At 48.0% G+C, this 15,739-nt stretch overlaps 1 protein-coding gene across 2 annotated transcripts in view; it reads left to right on the top strand.

The window, feature by feature from the left end:
• The window catches only part of LOC102073675 (GON-4-like protein), a 92,861-nt gene that overhangs the window by 61,133 nt on the left and 15,989 nt on the right, over positions 1 to 15,739 (top strand). For both annotated transcript variants that reach the window (XM_074529415.1, XM_074529416.1), the window contains exons 19-24: positions 2,853 to 2,969; positions 4,643 to 6,265; positions 8,223 to 8,469; positions 9,583 to 9,764; positions 13,726 to 13,923; positions 15,617 to 15,739. The exon at positions 15,617 to 15,739 is cut by the window's right edge and continues 21 nt beyond it. In XM_074529415.1, coding sequence (XP_074385516.1) covers positions 2,853 to 2,969; positions 4,643 to 6,265; positions 8,223 to 8,469; positions 9,583 to 9,764; positions 13,726 to 13,923; positions 15,617 to 15,739 — 2,490 coding nt within the window. The remainder of the gene's footprint in view (positions 1 to 2,852; positions 2,970 to 4,642; positions 6,266 to 8,222; positions 8,470 to 9,582; positions 9,765 to 13,725; positions 13,924 to 15,616) is intronic.

Raw genomic sequence — 15,739 nt, 5'->3', positions numbered from 1 at the left:
CCCAGTCCTTCATCCCAGCAGTGTCACCTGAGCAGTGTTACCTGTGTGGCTGCAGTGTCACCCCAGCAGTGTCACCTATGTCCCTTTGTCACTGTGTCCCTTTGTCACCTGTGTGGCTGCCGTGTCACCCCAGCAGTGTCACCTGTGTCCCTTTGTCACCTGTGTGCCTTTGTCACCTGTGTGGCTGCAGTGTCCCTTTGTCACCTGTCCCTGTGTCCCTTCGTCACCTGTCCCTGTGTCCCTTTGTCCCCTCAGCACTACAAGCGGACCAAGCAGCTGCCGGTGCTGTGTGGCTGCAGTGTGACCTGTGTCCCTTTGTCCCCTGTGTGGCTGTGTTACCTGTGTGGCTGCAGTGTCACCCCAGCAGTGTCACCTGTGGCTGCAGTGTCACCTGTGTGCCTTTGTCTCCTGTGTGGCTGCACTGTCACCTGAGCAATGTCACCTGTGTCCCTCTGTCACCTGTCCCTGTGTCCGTGTTCCCCCAGCACTACAGGCGCACCAAGCAGCTGCTGCCGCTGCCCGGGTGCTGTGCGGAGCTGCAGTGTCACTGTGTCCCTCTGTCACCTGTGTGGCTGCAGTGTCACCTGTGTGCCTTTGTCACCTGTGTGGCTGCACTGTCACCTGAGCAATGTCGCCTGTGTCCCTCTGTCCCTGTGTCCCTTTGTCACCTGTCCCTGTGTCCGTGTCCCCTCAGCACTACAAGAGGACCGAGCAGCTGCCGGTGCTGTGTGGCTGCAGTGTCACCCCAGCAGTGTCACCCCAGCAGTGTCACCTGAGCAGTGTCACCTGTGTGCCTTTGTCACCTGTGTGCCTTTGTCACCTGTCCCTGTGTTCCTGTGTCCCTCTGTCCCTGTCCCTGTGTCCCTGTGTCACCTGTCCCTCTGTCCGTGTCCCCTCAGCACTACAAGAGGACCAAGCAGCTGCCGCCGCTGCTGAGGTGCTGTGTGGCTGCAGTGTCACCCCAGCAGTGTCTCCTGTGTGCCTGTGTCACCTGTGTGGCTGCAGTGTTAGCTGGGTGGCTGCAGTGTCACCTGAGCAGTGTCAACTGTGGCTCTGTATCACCTGTGTCCCTGTGTCTGTTTGTCACTGGTCTGTGTCCCCCAGCACTACAGGCGCACCAAGCAGCTGCCGCCGCTGCCCACCTGCTGTGCGGAGCTGCAGTGTCACTGTGTGCCTTTGTCACCTGTGTCCCTGTGTCACCTGTCCCTGTGTCCCTGTGTCCCTGTGTCACCTGTCCCTGTGTCCCTGTGTCACCTGTCCATGTGTCCCCCAGCACTACAGGCGCACCAAGCAGCTGCCGCCACTGCCCGCCTGCTGTGCGGAGCTGCAGTGTCACTGTGTGCCTTTGTCACCTGTGTCCCTGTGTCACCTGTCCCTCTGTCCGTGTCCCCTCAGCACTACAAGAGGACCAAGCAGCTGCCGCCGCTGCTGAGGTGCTGTGTGGCTGCAGTGTCACCTGTGTGCCTTTGTCACCTGTGTCCCTGTGTCACCTGTCCGTGTCCTCTCAGCACTACAGGCACACCAAGCAGCTGCCGGTGCTGTGTGGCTCAGTGTCACCCCAGCAGTGTCACCTGTGGCTCAGTGTCACCCGTGTCCCTCTGTCACCTGTCCCTGTCCCTGTGTCCCTCTGTCACCTGTCCCTGTGTCCGTGTCCCCTCAGCACTACAAGAGGACCAAGCAGCTGCTGGTGCTGTGTGGCTGCAGTGTGACCTGTGTCCCTTTGTCCCCTGTGTGGCTGTGTTACCTGTGTTGCTGCACTGTCACCTGAGCAATGTCACCTGTGTCCCCTTGTCACCTGTCCCTGTCCCTGTGTCCCCCAGCACTACAGGCGGACCAAGCAGCTGCCTGTGCTGCTGAGGTGCTGTGTGGCTGCAGTGTCAGCTGAGCAGTGTCTCCTGTGTCCCTTTGTCACCTGTGTGGCTGCAGTGTCAGCTGAGCAATGTCACCTGTGTCCCTTTGTCACCTGTGTCCCATGGTCACATGTGTCCCTTTGTCACCTGTCCCTGTCCCTGTCCCCTCAGCACTACAAGAGGACCAAGCAGTTGCCGGTGCTGTGAGGAGCTGCAGTGTCACCTGTGTGGCTGCAGTGTCACCCCAGCAGTGTCACCTGTGTCCCTTTGTCACCTGTGTCCCTCTGTCACCTGTCCCTGTGTCCCTTTGTCACCTGTGTGCCTTTGTCACCTGTGTGGCTGCAGTGTCACCTGAGCAGTGTCACCTGTGTCCCTGTGTCACCTGTGTGGCTGCAGTGTCACCTGAGCAATGCCACCTGTGTCCCTCTGTCACCTGTCCCTGTGTCCCTTTGTCCCCTCAGCACTACAAGAGGACCAAGTAGCTGCCGGTGCTGTGTGGCTGCAGTGTCACCCCAGCAGTGTCACCTGTGTGCCTTTGTCACCTGTGTGGCTGCAGTGTCACCTGTGTCCCTTTGTCCCCTGTGTCCCTTTGTCACCTGTGTCCCTTTGTCCCCTGTGTCCCTTTGTTACCTGTGTCCCTGTGTCACCTGTCACCTGTCCCTTCAGCACTACAAGCGGACCAAGCAGCTGCCGGTGCTGCTCAGGTGCTGTGAGGAGCTGCAGTGTCACTGTGTCCCTTTGTCCCCTGTGTCCCTGTGTCACCTGTCCCTGTCCCTGTGTCCCTGTGTCACCTGTCCCTGTGTCACCTGTGTCACCTCTCCCTGTCCCTGTGTCCCCCAGCACTACAGGCGCACCAAGCAGCTGCCGCCACTGCCCGCCTGCTGTGCGGAGCTGCAGTGTCCCTGTGTGCCTTTGTCACCTGTCTCTGTGTCCCTCTGTCACCTGTGGCTCAGTGTCACCTGTGTCCCTGTGTCTGTTTGTCACCTCTCCCTGTCCCCCCAGCACTACAGGCGCACCAAGCAGCTGCCGCCGCTGCCCGCCTGCTGTGCGGAGCTGCAGCCGCACGAGTGGAAGGCGCCGCTGGAGCGGGAGGAGCAGCGCCTGCCCTTCTGGCTCAAGGTATTTCCGCAGGGCAGCGGGGGTTCGGCTCGGTTTTGGGGGTTTTATTTGGTTTTCTGGGGATTTTTTTCCTTTTAGTGGATTTTTTTTCCCCTTGTGGGTTTTTCTTTGGGTTTTCCCCTTGTGGATTTTCCCCTTATGGATTTTTTTCCTTGTGGATATTTTTCCCATGTGGATTTTCCCCTTTTGGATTTTTTTTCCTTTTCTGGATTTTTCCCTTGTGGATTTTTTCCTTTTGTGGTTTTTTTTTTCCTTTTGGATTTTTTTTCCTTATGGATTTTTTTCCTTTTGTGGATATTTTTCCCATGTGGGATTTCCACTTGTGGATTTTTCCCTTGTGGATTTTTTTCCTTTTGTGGATTTTTCCCCTTGTGGATTTTTCTTTGGGTTTTCTCCTTGTGGATTTTCCCCTTATGGATTTTTTTCCTTGTGGATATTTTTCCCATGTGGATTTTCCACTTGTGGATTTTCCCCTTTTGGATTTTTTCCTTTTGGATTTTTTTTTTCCTTTTCTGGATTTTTCCCTTGTGGATTTTTCTTTGGGTTTTCCGCTTGTGGATTTTCCCCTTGTGGATTTTTTCCTTTTGTGGATTTTTTTTCATTTTGTAGATTTTTTTTCCCCTTGTGGATTTTTTCCTTATGGATTTTTTCCTTTTGTGGAATTTTCTTCCCCTTGTGGATATTTTTCCTTGTGGATTTTTTTCCTTTTGGATTTTTTCCCTTCTGGATTTTCCTTCTGGATTTTTCCCCTTGTGGATTTTCTCCTTATGGATTTTTTTTCCTTTTGTGGATTTTTTTCCTTGTGGATTTTTTCCTTGTGGATTTTTTTCTTTTTGTGGATTTTTTTCTTTTTGTGGATTTTCCCCTTGTGGATTTTTATCTTGTGGATTTTCTCCTTATGGATTTTTTCCTTTTGTGGATTTTTCCCCTTTGTGGATTTTTCCCCTTGTGGATTTTCCTCTTGGATTTTTTCCTCATATATTTTTTCCTTGTGGATTTTTTCCTTATGGATTTTTCGCTTGTGGATTTTTTTCCTTTTGGACTTTCCCCTTTTGTGGATTTTTTCCTTTTGGATTTTTCTCCTTATGGATTTTTTCCTTTTGTGGATTTTTTTTTCTGGATTTTTTCCTTCTGTTTTTTTTGGTTTTTTTTTTTCTCCTTCTGATTTTCTTCCTTCTGGACTTGTTTCCTCTTGTGGATTTTTTTTTCTGTTTTTTTTTTTTCCTTTTGGATTTTTTCCTTTTGGATTTTTCCTGGAGCCATAGACACCATTCCTGTGAGTCAGGCAGTCAGGGAGCACTTTCCCCAAGGCAGCACTCAAATGCCATAAAATCCATTTCTCTTCCTCACCCCCTGTCCCACAGGGAACTTTCCTTCCCACAAAATCTGATTTTTACTAAAGCAACCTTTATAAAACAAAAAAAAAACTTTGGTTTTCCTCAGGATTTTTGACTCTCCTAAAGGTTTTGCAGTGCAACTCATGAATTTAATGTACTATTATGTACTATTATGTTACTATTAAGTACCATGGAGTAGTAGAAAGGAAATAAATCCTGTTTGTAGAAGCAGCTAGAGGAAGCTCTACCAGCTCACAGAGTTGCCTTCTGTGCTGCTGTGTGAAGGTGAAAATACAGAAATAAATAATAATTAAAATAAATTTTTGCTCCTTTCAGGCGAGCTTGCCCTCCATCCAGAGGGAGCTGAAGCAGCTGGCAGAAGATGCCAAGGAGACGCCAACGTCTCCTGCTGGAGAATCTGTCCTGGCAGGGGCAGAGAAGGAATCTTCAGGCGGGGATTGTGATGACAAATATCCTTTGCTGATGCCCAAGGGGCTCGTGCTCACCCTGAAACCTTTAGGAAACCGCTTCTCCCGGCGGCCCTGGAGGAGGCAGAGGTGTGCAGCTCTGAAGCCGGTGCTGATCCGGCCCAGCCCCGGCCTGCAGCCCGGCCCCGGCGCCCCGGGCCTGCAGAAAAGCCAGAAATCGCCTCAGGCAGAGGCCACGCCCAGCCGGCTCCGCAGCCGCGTCCCCCGGCCCATCCAGCCGGCGCCGCCGCCCCTCAGGGTGCCGGCAGTGCTGGCGGCCGGGGATGCCGTGGAGTTCCAGAATGTTCTGCCCGCCGGGCAGCCCAGCTCCAGGCAGGCCTTCCCAGGGGCTGTGGTGGCCTCAGAGGCGGGGGGGGCCCAGCCCAAGGTGATGCTGCCGGCGCTGGGCGCCGTGAGGGCGCGCAGGCCGTGCGTGAGGAAAGGCCACCAGAGGAAAAAAGGGCCCAAATGTGCCCCGGTGATCAAAGCTGCCCCTGTGCTCCAGCCCTCCCCTGTCATCCTCACCGTCCCTGCCACCACGGTGAAGGTGCTCAACATTGGCAATGGCTGCAACGTCATCCAGCCCCTGGGAACGGCCGTGGGCCGCGGCGCTCAGGCCATCCCGGTCACCACCCTGCTGGTGAACCCCTCCCCGTTCCCGTGCCCCCTCAGCCAGCCCCTGGTGACCTCGTCCATCCCGTCCCTGATTGTGTCCCCCAGCCCTGTGGGGAGAGAAGGGGAGGAGAAGCTGACCCTGCTCCCTGCTCCAGGAGCTTTCCCTGCCGTGGAGCCCAAGGTGGAGCCCTCGGAGCTCTTTGTGCCCTGCCCCACTTTGTCCCCGAAGAAGGAGTGTGGCACCAACCCTGCCCGTGGGGACGCTCAGGACAAGGGGAGCAGCTGGGCAGTGGCAGAGGGAGATGGGAACGCATCAGAGCCTTTGCCCGTGGTGGAGCTTTTGCCTCACTTAGAAAATCCCGATGCCCCGGTGGAAATCAAGTGTGAAGATTTAAGTGATGCTCCCAAAGAAGCCAGCCTGGCGCAAAAAAGAGAAATTCTATGTGCTGAAAGGAAGGAGGAGTTCCTGCTGGGCCTTGGCCAGGAGCTGAACATGGAGGCCGCCTGCTCCTGTGGGGACGAGCCCAGGAAGGAGCAGAATCCCTGTGAGGAGAAGGCGGAGGAGCAAGGCCAGGCCGGGCCCTGCCCTGCCCAGGGGGAGCAGCAGGGGGAGCCTGGGGGGGCTGCAGGGCCCCCGGGCCCCGGGGGCTCCCCAAGGAACCCCCCTGAGAGGGAGGGCGGCTTCAGCAGCCCCCCGGGGGACTCCTCCAGCATCGACGGGCTCTCCGTGGGGACGCCGGCCGGCCCCGAGGCCGCGGGGGACAGGGAAGGGCAGGAGGAGGAGGAGGAAGATGATTTCGATGATTTTACGCAAGATGAGGATGAGGAAATGTCATCGGCCTCGGAGGAGTCGATCCTGTCGGTGCCGGAGCTGCAGGTAAAGATAAAACTTGAAAAGATAAAACTTGAAAAGATAAAACTTGAAAGGATAAAACTTGGAAATCCCTAAAAAGGGGCAGCTGTGGGTGTCTTGAAACGCCCTGTGGAGTCAGGAATCCCACTGGGAAACCCACTGGAGAATCCCACTGGGGATCCTACTGGAAGTCCCTCTGGGGATCCCATTGGAAATCCCACTGGGGAATCCTACTGGGAATCTAACTGGAAATCCCTCTGGGAACCCCACTGAAATCCTAGTGGAAATCCTATTAGGAATCCCACTGATAATCCCACTGAAATCCCACTGGGAACTCCACTGGGAATCCCAATGGGAATCTCACTGGGGATCCCAATGGAAATCCCAATGGGGATCCCTCTGGAAATCCCACTGGGGATCTAGAAATCCTACTGGAAATCCCACTGAAATCCCAATGGAAATCCCACAGGAAATCCCGCTGGAAATCCCACTGAAATCCCAATGGAAATCCCGCTGGGGATCTGGAAATCCCACGGGGGACCCCACTGATAATCCCATCGAAATCCCAATGGAAACTCCACTGGGAATCCCAATGGAAATCCCAATGGGAATCTCACTGGGGGTCCCAATGGGAATCCCACTGGAAATCCCATTGGAAATCCCACTGAGAATCCCACTGGAGATCTGGAAATCCCACTGGGAATCCCACTGGATATCCCATTGAGGATCCCACTGGGAATCTCACTGGGAATGAAATCCCACTGAGGATCTCACTGAGGACCCCACTGAAAATCCCACTGGGGATCTGGGAATCCCACTGGGAACCCTGCTGAAATCCCAATGGAAATCCTACTGGGAACCCCACTGGGAATCTGGAAATCCTACTGAGAATCCCACTGAAATCCCAATGGAAACTCCACTGGGAATCCCACTGGGAATCCCACTGGGAATCCCATTGAGGATCCCACTGGAAATCCCATTGAGGATCCCACTGGGAATCTCACTGGGAATTAAATTCCACTGAGGGCCCCACTGGAAATCCCACTGAGAATCCCTCTGAAATCCCAATGCAAATCCTACTGGGGATCCCATTGGAAATCCCACTGAAAATCCCACTGGGAACCCCACTGAAATCCCCATGGAAATCCCACTGAAATCCCAATGGAGATGCCACTGGAAATCCCACTGGGGATTATTTCTAAGGAAATAATAATTTAAAAATTCTATTTTTGAGCTAAATAAAAATTTAAAAATTGTATTTTTGAGCCAAATAAAATTCTTAAAACTGGGATTTGTAAATTATTATTTCCAAGGAAACAATGGAAAAACTCTCTGTTGACCTGGCTGGCAACAGAGAGACATTTAAACCAAATAAAATTTAAAAATGGGATTTTTAAATTATTATTCCTAAAGAAATAATAATTTAAAAATTATATTTTTGAGGCAAATAACATTTAATAAAATGGGATTTTTAAATTATTATTCCTAAGGAAATGGTAATTTAAAAAATTCTATTTTTGAGCCAAATAAAATTTTAAAAATTACATTATATTACATTAAATTACATTATATTCCATTACATTAGATTACATTACATTACATTACATTACATTACATTATATATGATATGATATGATGATATGATATGATATGATATGATATGATATGATATGATACTATACCTGGCTGGCAACAGAGAGACGTTTAAACCAAATAAAATTTAAAAATGGAATTTTTTTATTATTATTTCTAAGGAAATAATAATTTAAAAATTATATTTTTGAACCAAATAAAATTTTAAAAATTATTTTTTAAAATATTTTTAAATATATATATTTTAAAAAATATATATTTCTATAATTTTTTAATTTTAAAAAATGGGATTTTTAATTATTATTTCTAAGGAAACAATAATTTAAAAAATTATATTTTTCAGCCAAATAAAATTAAAAATGGGATTTTTTTAATGATTATTTCTAAGGAAACAATGGAGAAGCTGACCTGGCTGGCCACAGAGAGACGTCTGAGCCAGGAGGGAGATTCTGAAGAGGAAAATTCCCAGGAGGAGAACTCGGAGCCTGAGGAAGAGGAGGAGGAGGAAGGGGAGGGGATGGAGAGCTCCCACAAAGAGGATGAAACGTGCGGGGACCCCTCCGAGGAGCCCAAATCTGCGACCACCGCGGCCAAGGCGGCGTCACCACGGGTGGAGACCCTCAGGAGGCCGGCAGGTGGGTGTGGGGACACAGGGGACACAGGGGGGTTTGGGGACATCAGGGGACAGCAGGTGGGTTTGGGGACACAGGTGGGTTAGGGACACAGGGGGGTTTGGGGACAGCAGGGGACACAGGGGGGTTTGGGGACACAGGGGGGTTTGGGGACATGGGGGACACAGGGGGGTTTGGGGACACCAGGGGGGTTTGGGGACACAGGGGAGTTTGGGGACAGCAGGGGACACAGGGGGGTTTGGGAACACAGAGGGGTTTGGGGACAGAAGGGGACACAGGGGGGTTTGGGGACAGCAGGGGACACAGGTGGGTGTGGGGACACAGGGGGGTGTGGGGACAGCAGGTGGGTGTGGGGACACAGAGGGGTTTGGGGTCACAGGGGGGTTGGGGACATCAGGGGACACAGGGGGGTTTGGGGACACAGAGGGGTTTGGGGACACAGAGGGGTTTGGGGACACAGGGGACACGGGGGTTTGGGGTCACAGGGGAGTTTGGGGACAGCAGGGGACACAGGGGGGTTTGGGGACAGCTGGGGACACAGGGGGGTTTGGGGACACAGGGGTTTGGGGACACAGGGGGGTTTGGGGACATCAGGTGGGTTTGGGGACACGGGGGTTTGGGGACGGCAGGTGGATTTGGGACACAGGTGGGTTTGGGGACATGGGGGTTTGGGGACAGCAGGGGTCACAGGTGAGTTTGGGGACACAGGGGGGTTTGGGGACACAGGGGGGTTTGGGGACACGGGGGGCTTTGGGGACAGCAGGGCAGAGCTTTGGGTTTTTTGGGACAGCAGGTGAATTTTTTGGGGTTTTTTTGGACACCAGGTGAGTTCTTTGGGTTTTTTGGATGCCATCAGGTGAGTTCTTTTGGGATTATTTGGATGCAGGCAGTGAGTTCTGTGGGGTTTTTGGGACAGCAGGTGAATTATTTGGGGTTTTTTTGGACACCAGGTGAGTCCTGTGGGTATTTTTTTTTTGGATACCAGCAGGGATGCCAGCAGTGATGATCCCCACACTTCCACTTGGGAAGTATCTCTCTCCTCCCCTTGCAGGCAGCACAGAATTTAACCCTTTCACCATTTTTCCCGAGTTTTCCCGTTTGTGTTGGATTCTTCAGGGGAGGCGCTGAAGGCGCCGGGGCGGAGCCGCCGCGCCCTGAGGAGCCGCAGCCGGCGGGGCCGCGCGCGGGGCGGCCGGGACACGGCCAAGCTGCTGCTGCTCTACGACGAGGACATCCTGGACAGAGACCCGCTGAGGGAGCAGAAGGACCTGGCCTTCGCCCAGGCCTACCTCACCCGGGTGAGGCTGCACAAAACTGCAGAAATCTGGGGATTTTTACCACAAAATGTCAGAAATTTGGGGTTTTTTGCCACAAAACATCAAAAAATTGGGGTTTTTTTACCACAGAACGTCAGAAATTTGCCACAGAACATCAGAAATTCCAGGTTTTCTGCCGCAGAATGTCAGAAATTGGGGGGTGTTCGGTCACAGAACATGTAAAATTTGGGGTTTTCTGCCTCAGAACATCAAAAATTTCCCACAGAACGTCAGAAATTTGGGGTTTTCTACCACAGAGCATCAGAAATTTGCTTTTTTAACCACAGAATGTCAGTAATTTGGGGCTTTCTGACGCAGAACATCAGTAATTTGCCACAGAACATCAGAAATTTGGGGTTTTTTACCACAGAACATCAGAAATTTGGGGTTTTTTACCACAAAACGTCAAAAATTTGGGTTTTTTTACTACAAAATATCCCAAATTCAGGGTGTTCTGCCACAGAATATCAAAAGTTTGCCACAAAACATCAGAAATTTGCCACAGAACATCAGAAATTTGGGGTTTTCTACCACAAAACGTCAGAAATTTGGGGAGTTCTGCCACAAAACGTCAAAAATTTGGGATTTTTTTACCACAAAACGTCAAAAATTTGGGGTTTTTTACCACAAAATATCCCAAATTCGAGGTGTTCTGCCACAGAATATCAAAAGTTTACCACAAATCGTCAGAAATTTGGGGTTTTCTGCCACAAAACATCAGAAATTTGCCACAGAAGATCAGAAATTTGAGATGTTCTGCCACAGAACATGAGAAATTTGGGGTGTTCTGCCACAGAACATGAGAAATTTGGGGTTTTTTACCACATAACATCAAAAATTTGGGGTTTTTTACCACAGAATATCCCAAATTCGGGGTGTTCTGCCACAGAATATCAAAAGTTTGCCACAAAATGTCAGTAATTTGAGGTGTTCTGCCATAAAACATCAGAAATTTGCCACAGAACATCAGAAATTTGGGGTTTTTACCACAGAACATGAGAAATTTGGGGTTTTTTACCACAAAATATCCCAAATTCGGGGTGTTCTGCCACAGAATATCAAAAGTTTGCCACGAAACATCAGAAATTTTGGGTTTTCTGGCACAGAACATCAGTAATTTGCCACAGAAGATCAGAAATTTGAGATGTTCTGCCACAGAACATTAGAAATTTGGGGTTTTTCTGATACAAAACGTCAGAAATTTGGGGTTTTTTACCACAGAATGTCAGAAATTTGCCGCAGAACGTCAGTAATTTGGGTTTTTTTAACAAAGAATATCAGAAATTTGCCACAGAAGATCAGAAATTTGAGATGTTCTGCCACAGAACATGAGAAATTTGGGGTTTTTACCACAAAACGTCAAAAATTTGGGGTTTTTTACCACAAAATATCCCAAATTAGTGGTGTTCTGCCACAGAATATCAAAAGTTTACCGCAAAATGTCAGTAATTTGAGGTGTTCTGCCACAAAACATCAGGAATTTGCTACAGAAGATCAGAAATTTTGGGTTTTCTGCCACAGAACATCAGAAATTTGGGGTTTTTACCACAGAATGTCAAAAATTTGGGGTTTTTTACCACAAAATATCCCAAATTTGGGGTGTTCCACCACAGAATATCAAAAGTTTGCCACAAAACGTCAGAAATTTGGGGTTTTTTACCACAGAACGTCAGAAATTTGCCACAGAACATGAGAAATTTGGGGTTTTTACCACAAAACGTCAGAAATTTGGGGAGTTCTGCCGCAGAATGTCAGAAATTTGGGGGTGTTCGGTCGCAGAACATCAGAAATGTGAGGTTTTCTGCCACAAAACTCAGAAATTTGGGATTTTTTGCCACAGAATGTCAGCCCCTGCCCAGCTCAAGGATTTTGTTAAGGAACAGAACTCAAACCCCTCCAGAGCTGCTTAAACCTCCAAAATGAAATTTCAGCAGATTCCTGCTGTTGTTTTTCCTCCTCCTCCTCCTTCCCAAAGAGTGGGAGCTGCAAATGAAGCACTGAGGGTGCTCAATCCAGAAAATTCTGAATTTCTGACCTTCCCCAGTCTGCACTGGGATGAGCAGCTTTGGTTCATCTTTAGGAAAAAAAATCACTTGGTTGCTTCAACAAAATTCCATAAATTCTGAGTAGAGGAGATGGAAGATTTGTAGAATAAAGGGATTTAGGGAGAAATTCCTGTCTGGGAGGGTGGTGGGAGGAACGGGCAGAGCTTGGCACGGTGCAAAGCGCCCACAATATGGCGTCTTTTTTTGGAAGGATGTCGCTGAAGGACACGAGAAAACACACTCAAGGTGAAGGGAAAAAGGGAAATTTTATTCTCTGATTCCAACATTTATAGCTTTACAAAAGTGACAGTGGATTGGAAGGTGGCATTGACACCTCTGCAATGCCACCGGTTGCTGTGGTGTGTTCTTAAGTTTGTTAGTTTGCTCCCCCCATTTTCTGTATTAAATGGTTTCTTCCTTTCCCAGGACCCTGTCGGTTAGGTTGCTATGGAAATGAAACTGCTCCCCCCATTTTCTGTATTAATTGGTTTCTTCCTTTCCCAGGACCCTGTCAGTTAGGTTGCTGTGGAAATGAAACCGCTCCCCCCTTTTTCTGTATTAAGTGGTTTCTTCCTTTCCCAGGACCCTGTCAGTTAGGTTGCTGTGGAAATGAAACCGCTCCCCCCATTTTCTGTATGAAATGGTTTCTTCCTTTCCCGGGACCCTGTCGGTTTGGTTGCTATGGAAATGAAACTGCTCCCCCCGTTTTCTGTATTAAATGGTTTCTTCCTTTCCCAGGGCAGTTAGGTTGCTATGGAAATGAAACTGCTCCCCCCGTTTTCTGTATTAAATGGTTTCTTCCTTTCCCAGGGCAGTTAGGTTGCTATGGAAATGAAACTGCTCCCCCCATTTTCTGTATTAGGTGGTTTCTTCCTTTCCCAGGACCCTGTCAGTTAGGTTGCTATGGAAATGAAACTGCTCCCCCCATTTTCTGTATTAAATGGTTTCTTCCTTTCCCAGGAGCCTGTCAGTTAGGTTGCTCTGGAAATGAAACTGCTCCCCCCATTTTCTGTATTAAATGGTTTCTTCCTTTCCCAGGACCCTGTCGGTTAGGTTGCTATGGAAATGAAACTGCTCCCCCCATTTTCTGTATTAAGTGGTTTCTTCCTTTCCCAGGACCCTGTCAGTTAGGTTGCTATGGAAATGAAACTGCTCCCCCATTTTCTGTATTAAATGGTTTCTTCCTTTCCCAGGAGCCTGTCAGTTAGGTTGCTATTGAAATGAAACCGCTCCCCCCATTTTCTGTATGAAGTGGTTTCTTCCTTTCCCAGGAGCCTGTCAGTTAGGTTGCTATGGAAATGAAACTGCTCCCCCCATTTTCTGTATGAAGTGGTTTCTTCCTTTCCCAGGACCCTGTCAGTTAGGTTGCTATGGAAATGAAACCGCTCCCCCCATTTTCTGTATGAAATGGTTTCTTCCTTTCCCAGGGCCCTGTCAGTTAGGTTGCTGTAGAAATGAAACTGCTCCCCCCATTTTCTGTATGAAGTGGTTTCTTCCTTTCCCAGGACCCTGTCAGTTAGATTGCTATGGAAATGAAACTGTATTAAATGGTTTCCTCCTTTCCCAGGGCCCTGTCAGTTAGGTTGCTGTAGAAATGAAACTGCTCCTCCCTTGGTTTTTCTTATAAAGTGAAAGTTGTTTCCTCCTTGGGGGGAGCAAACTAACAAACTTAAGAACACACCACAGCAACTGGTCAAACCAACAGTCCATCAACCCTCTCCTCCTCCATAAAGGAATGAAAAGCAATGAGTTATTTACAGAAAGCGTGTGAGAAAATTCACTCCGGGAATGTCAACATCAGAAGGCTTAGAAAATCTTAAAAAAACCAGGGTGACAGAAGGATTTTTACCATCCCTGCCACACACCAATGACTGTGATAAATTTATTTCTCCCCCCAGGTGCGCGAGACGCTGCAGCACATCCCGGGCAAGTACGAGGATTTCCTGCGCGTCATCTACGAGTTCGAGGTGGGCGCGGACAGACGGACGGCCGTGGATCTGTTCTGCACGCTGCGGCAGCTGCTGCACGAGTGGCCGCAGCTGCTGACGGACTTTGCTGCATTTCTGCTGCCCGAGCAGGCGCTGGAGTGCGGGCTGGTATGTGGTGGCACAGGAGGAGGGCGGTGTCAAAGTTTGGGGCAGCGGAAAAGATAAAAAAAGCAGCAAAATTGGTATTTTTTGCCTTGCTGCAAGTTTGCTTTGGTGGTTTTGTGCATCGGAATTGGGAGGTTTTTGGTGGGTTTTGTGAAACTCCTGCTCGGTGTGGCCGAGGAGGATTATTGAAGTTGGAGGGAGATGACCCACCTTGCGTTGGTCAGCATTGACTCCACTTTATTGATCAATCAGGCACCTTTTATAACAGCGTTAATTCACTTCATGCATATTGCAAAATCTGAGCTCACAATAGGCCAGAGATTACACACCAACTCCTCCTTATGTTTCCAGTACCAAGATTTGGGTTCTCAAAATTATTCTCGCTTTCCCAAAACAGCCAATATTGAAGTTTACCATATATTGAAGTTGGAGGGGAGATGACCCACCTTGCGTTGGTCAGCCATCAACTCCGATTTATTCATCAATCAGGCACCTTTTATAACAGTGTTAATTCACTTCATGCATATTGCAAAATCTGAGCTCACAATAGGCCAGAGATTACACACCAACCCCTCCTTACGTTTCCAATACCAAGATTTGGGTTCTCAAAATTATTCTTGCTTTCCCAAAACAGCCAAAGATAGAACATCCACCTGTTATGAGAAAGCTGCCTGAGAACTCTGATGTGCAAGGCTCTCAAGGCCTTCATGTTTGTCACCTTTACTTGTAATTAAAAATAACCTGAGAACCTCTGCTGTTCACAGAAACAGGCTGTGAGAACCTGCTCCTCACAGCTGCCTTCTAGGCCATCCCTGAAAAAATCTCCAACAGAGGATCAGCCTTTCCCACCTGGCTGCAGATAAAGCCAGCAGTGATTGCTCGGTCTCCAAATCTCCCTTGCACTCTGAGGGTTGTAGGATTGAGGTTTCCTGAATTTCCCTGATTTATGTGCAAAGCCAACTTCGTTATTCAGTGAAAGTTAGAGGCGGTGAAGCGCCAGAAAGAAAATCTTTTTGCACAATAATCTTCAGGCTGTGGTTCTGCGACAGAGAAAAAAAGGTTTATAAACACCCTGACTGTTTGAGCAACTAGGGATGCTATTATATTATATATATAATATAATATAATATAATGTAATGTAATGTAATGTAATATAATATAATATGATATAATATGCACTTATACTGTAGATGATATAATTATTATATATATTATTATGCATTATATAATCACTATTACATAATATAACATGTAACTATATTATATATTTATACCTTATGATTTTATATGACATTATATATAATATATAATATATAATATATATAATTATATTATAATATATAGAATACATAGAATTATATTATAATATATAGAATTATATTACATTATATTATATCATATTATATTATATTATATTGAACTATATTGAACTATATAGAATTATATTACATTACATTACATTATATATAATATAACATAACATAACATAACAAACATAACATAATATAATATAATAAGGATGCTATTATATATATATATATGCTATCTATACTGTTGATTATTCCAAATGGTGCCTTTTGTGAAAGGCATCAACACAATGGAAAGCAAACCCCAGGACAGGAATTTTATTTGTTGAAGTCAGTTCCAGATGCTTGGCAGTCTGTGCTTGAACAAGAATCTTTTTTCTGGTGGGCAGTTTGAGGAGCAGCAGGCCTTTGAGAAGAGCAGGAAGTTCCTGAGGCAGCTGGAGATCTGCTTTGCTGAGAACCCTGCCCACCACCAGAAGATCATCAAGGTGCTGCAGAGCTGCGCCGACTGC

Source organism: Zonotrichia albicollis, chromosome 30, assembly GCF_047830755.1.
Source record: "Zonotrichia albicollis isolate bZonAlb1 chromosome 30, bZonAlb1.hap1, whole genome shotgun sequence".
NCBI lineage: Eukaryota > Metazoa > Chordata > Aves > Passeriformes > Passerellidae > Zonotrichia > Zonotrichia albicollis.
Note: the sequence above shows the minus strand (reverse complement) of the source record. Positions and strands in the feature narration are given on the sequence as shown.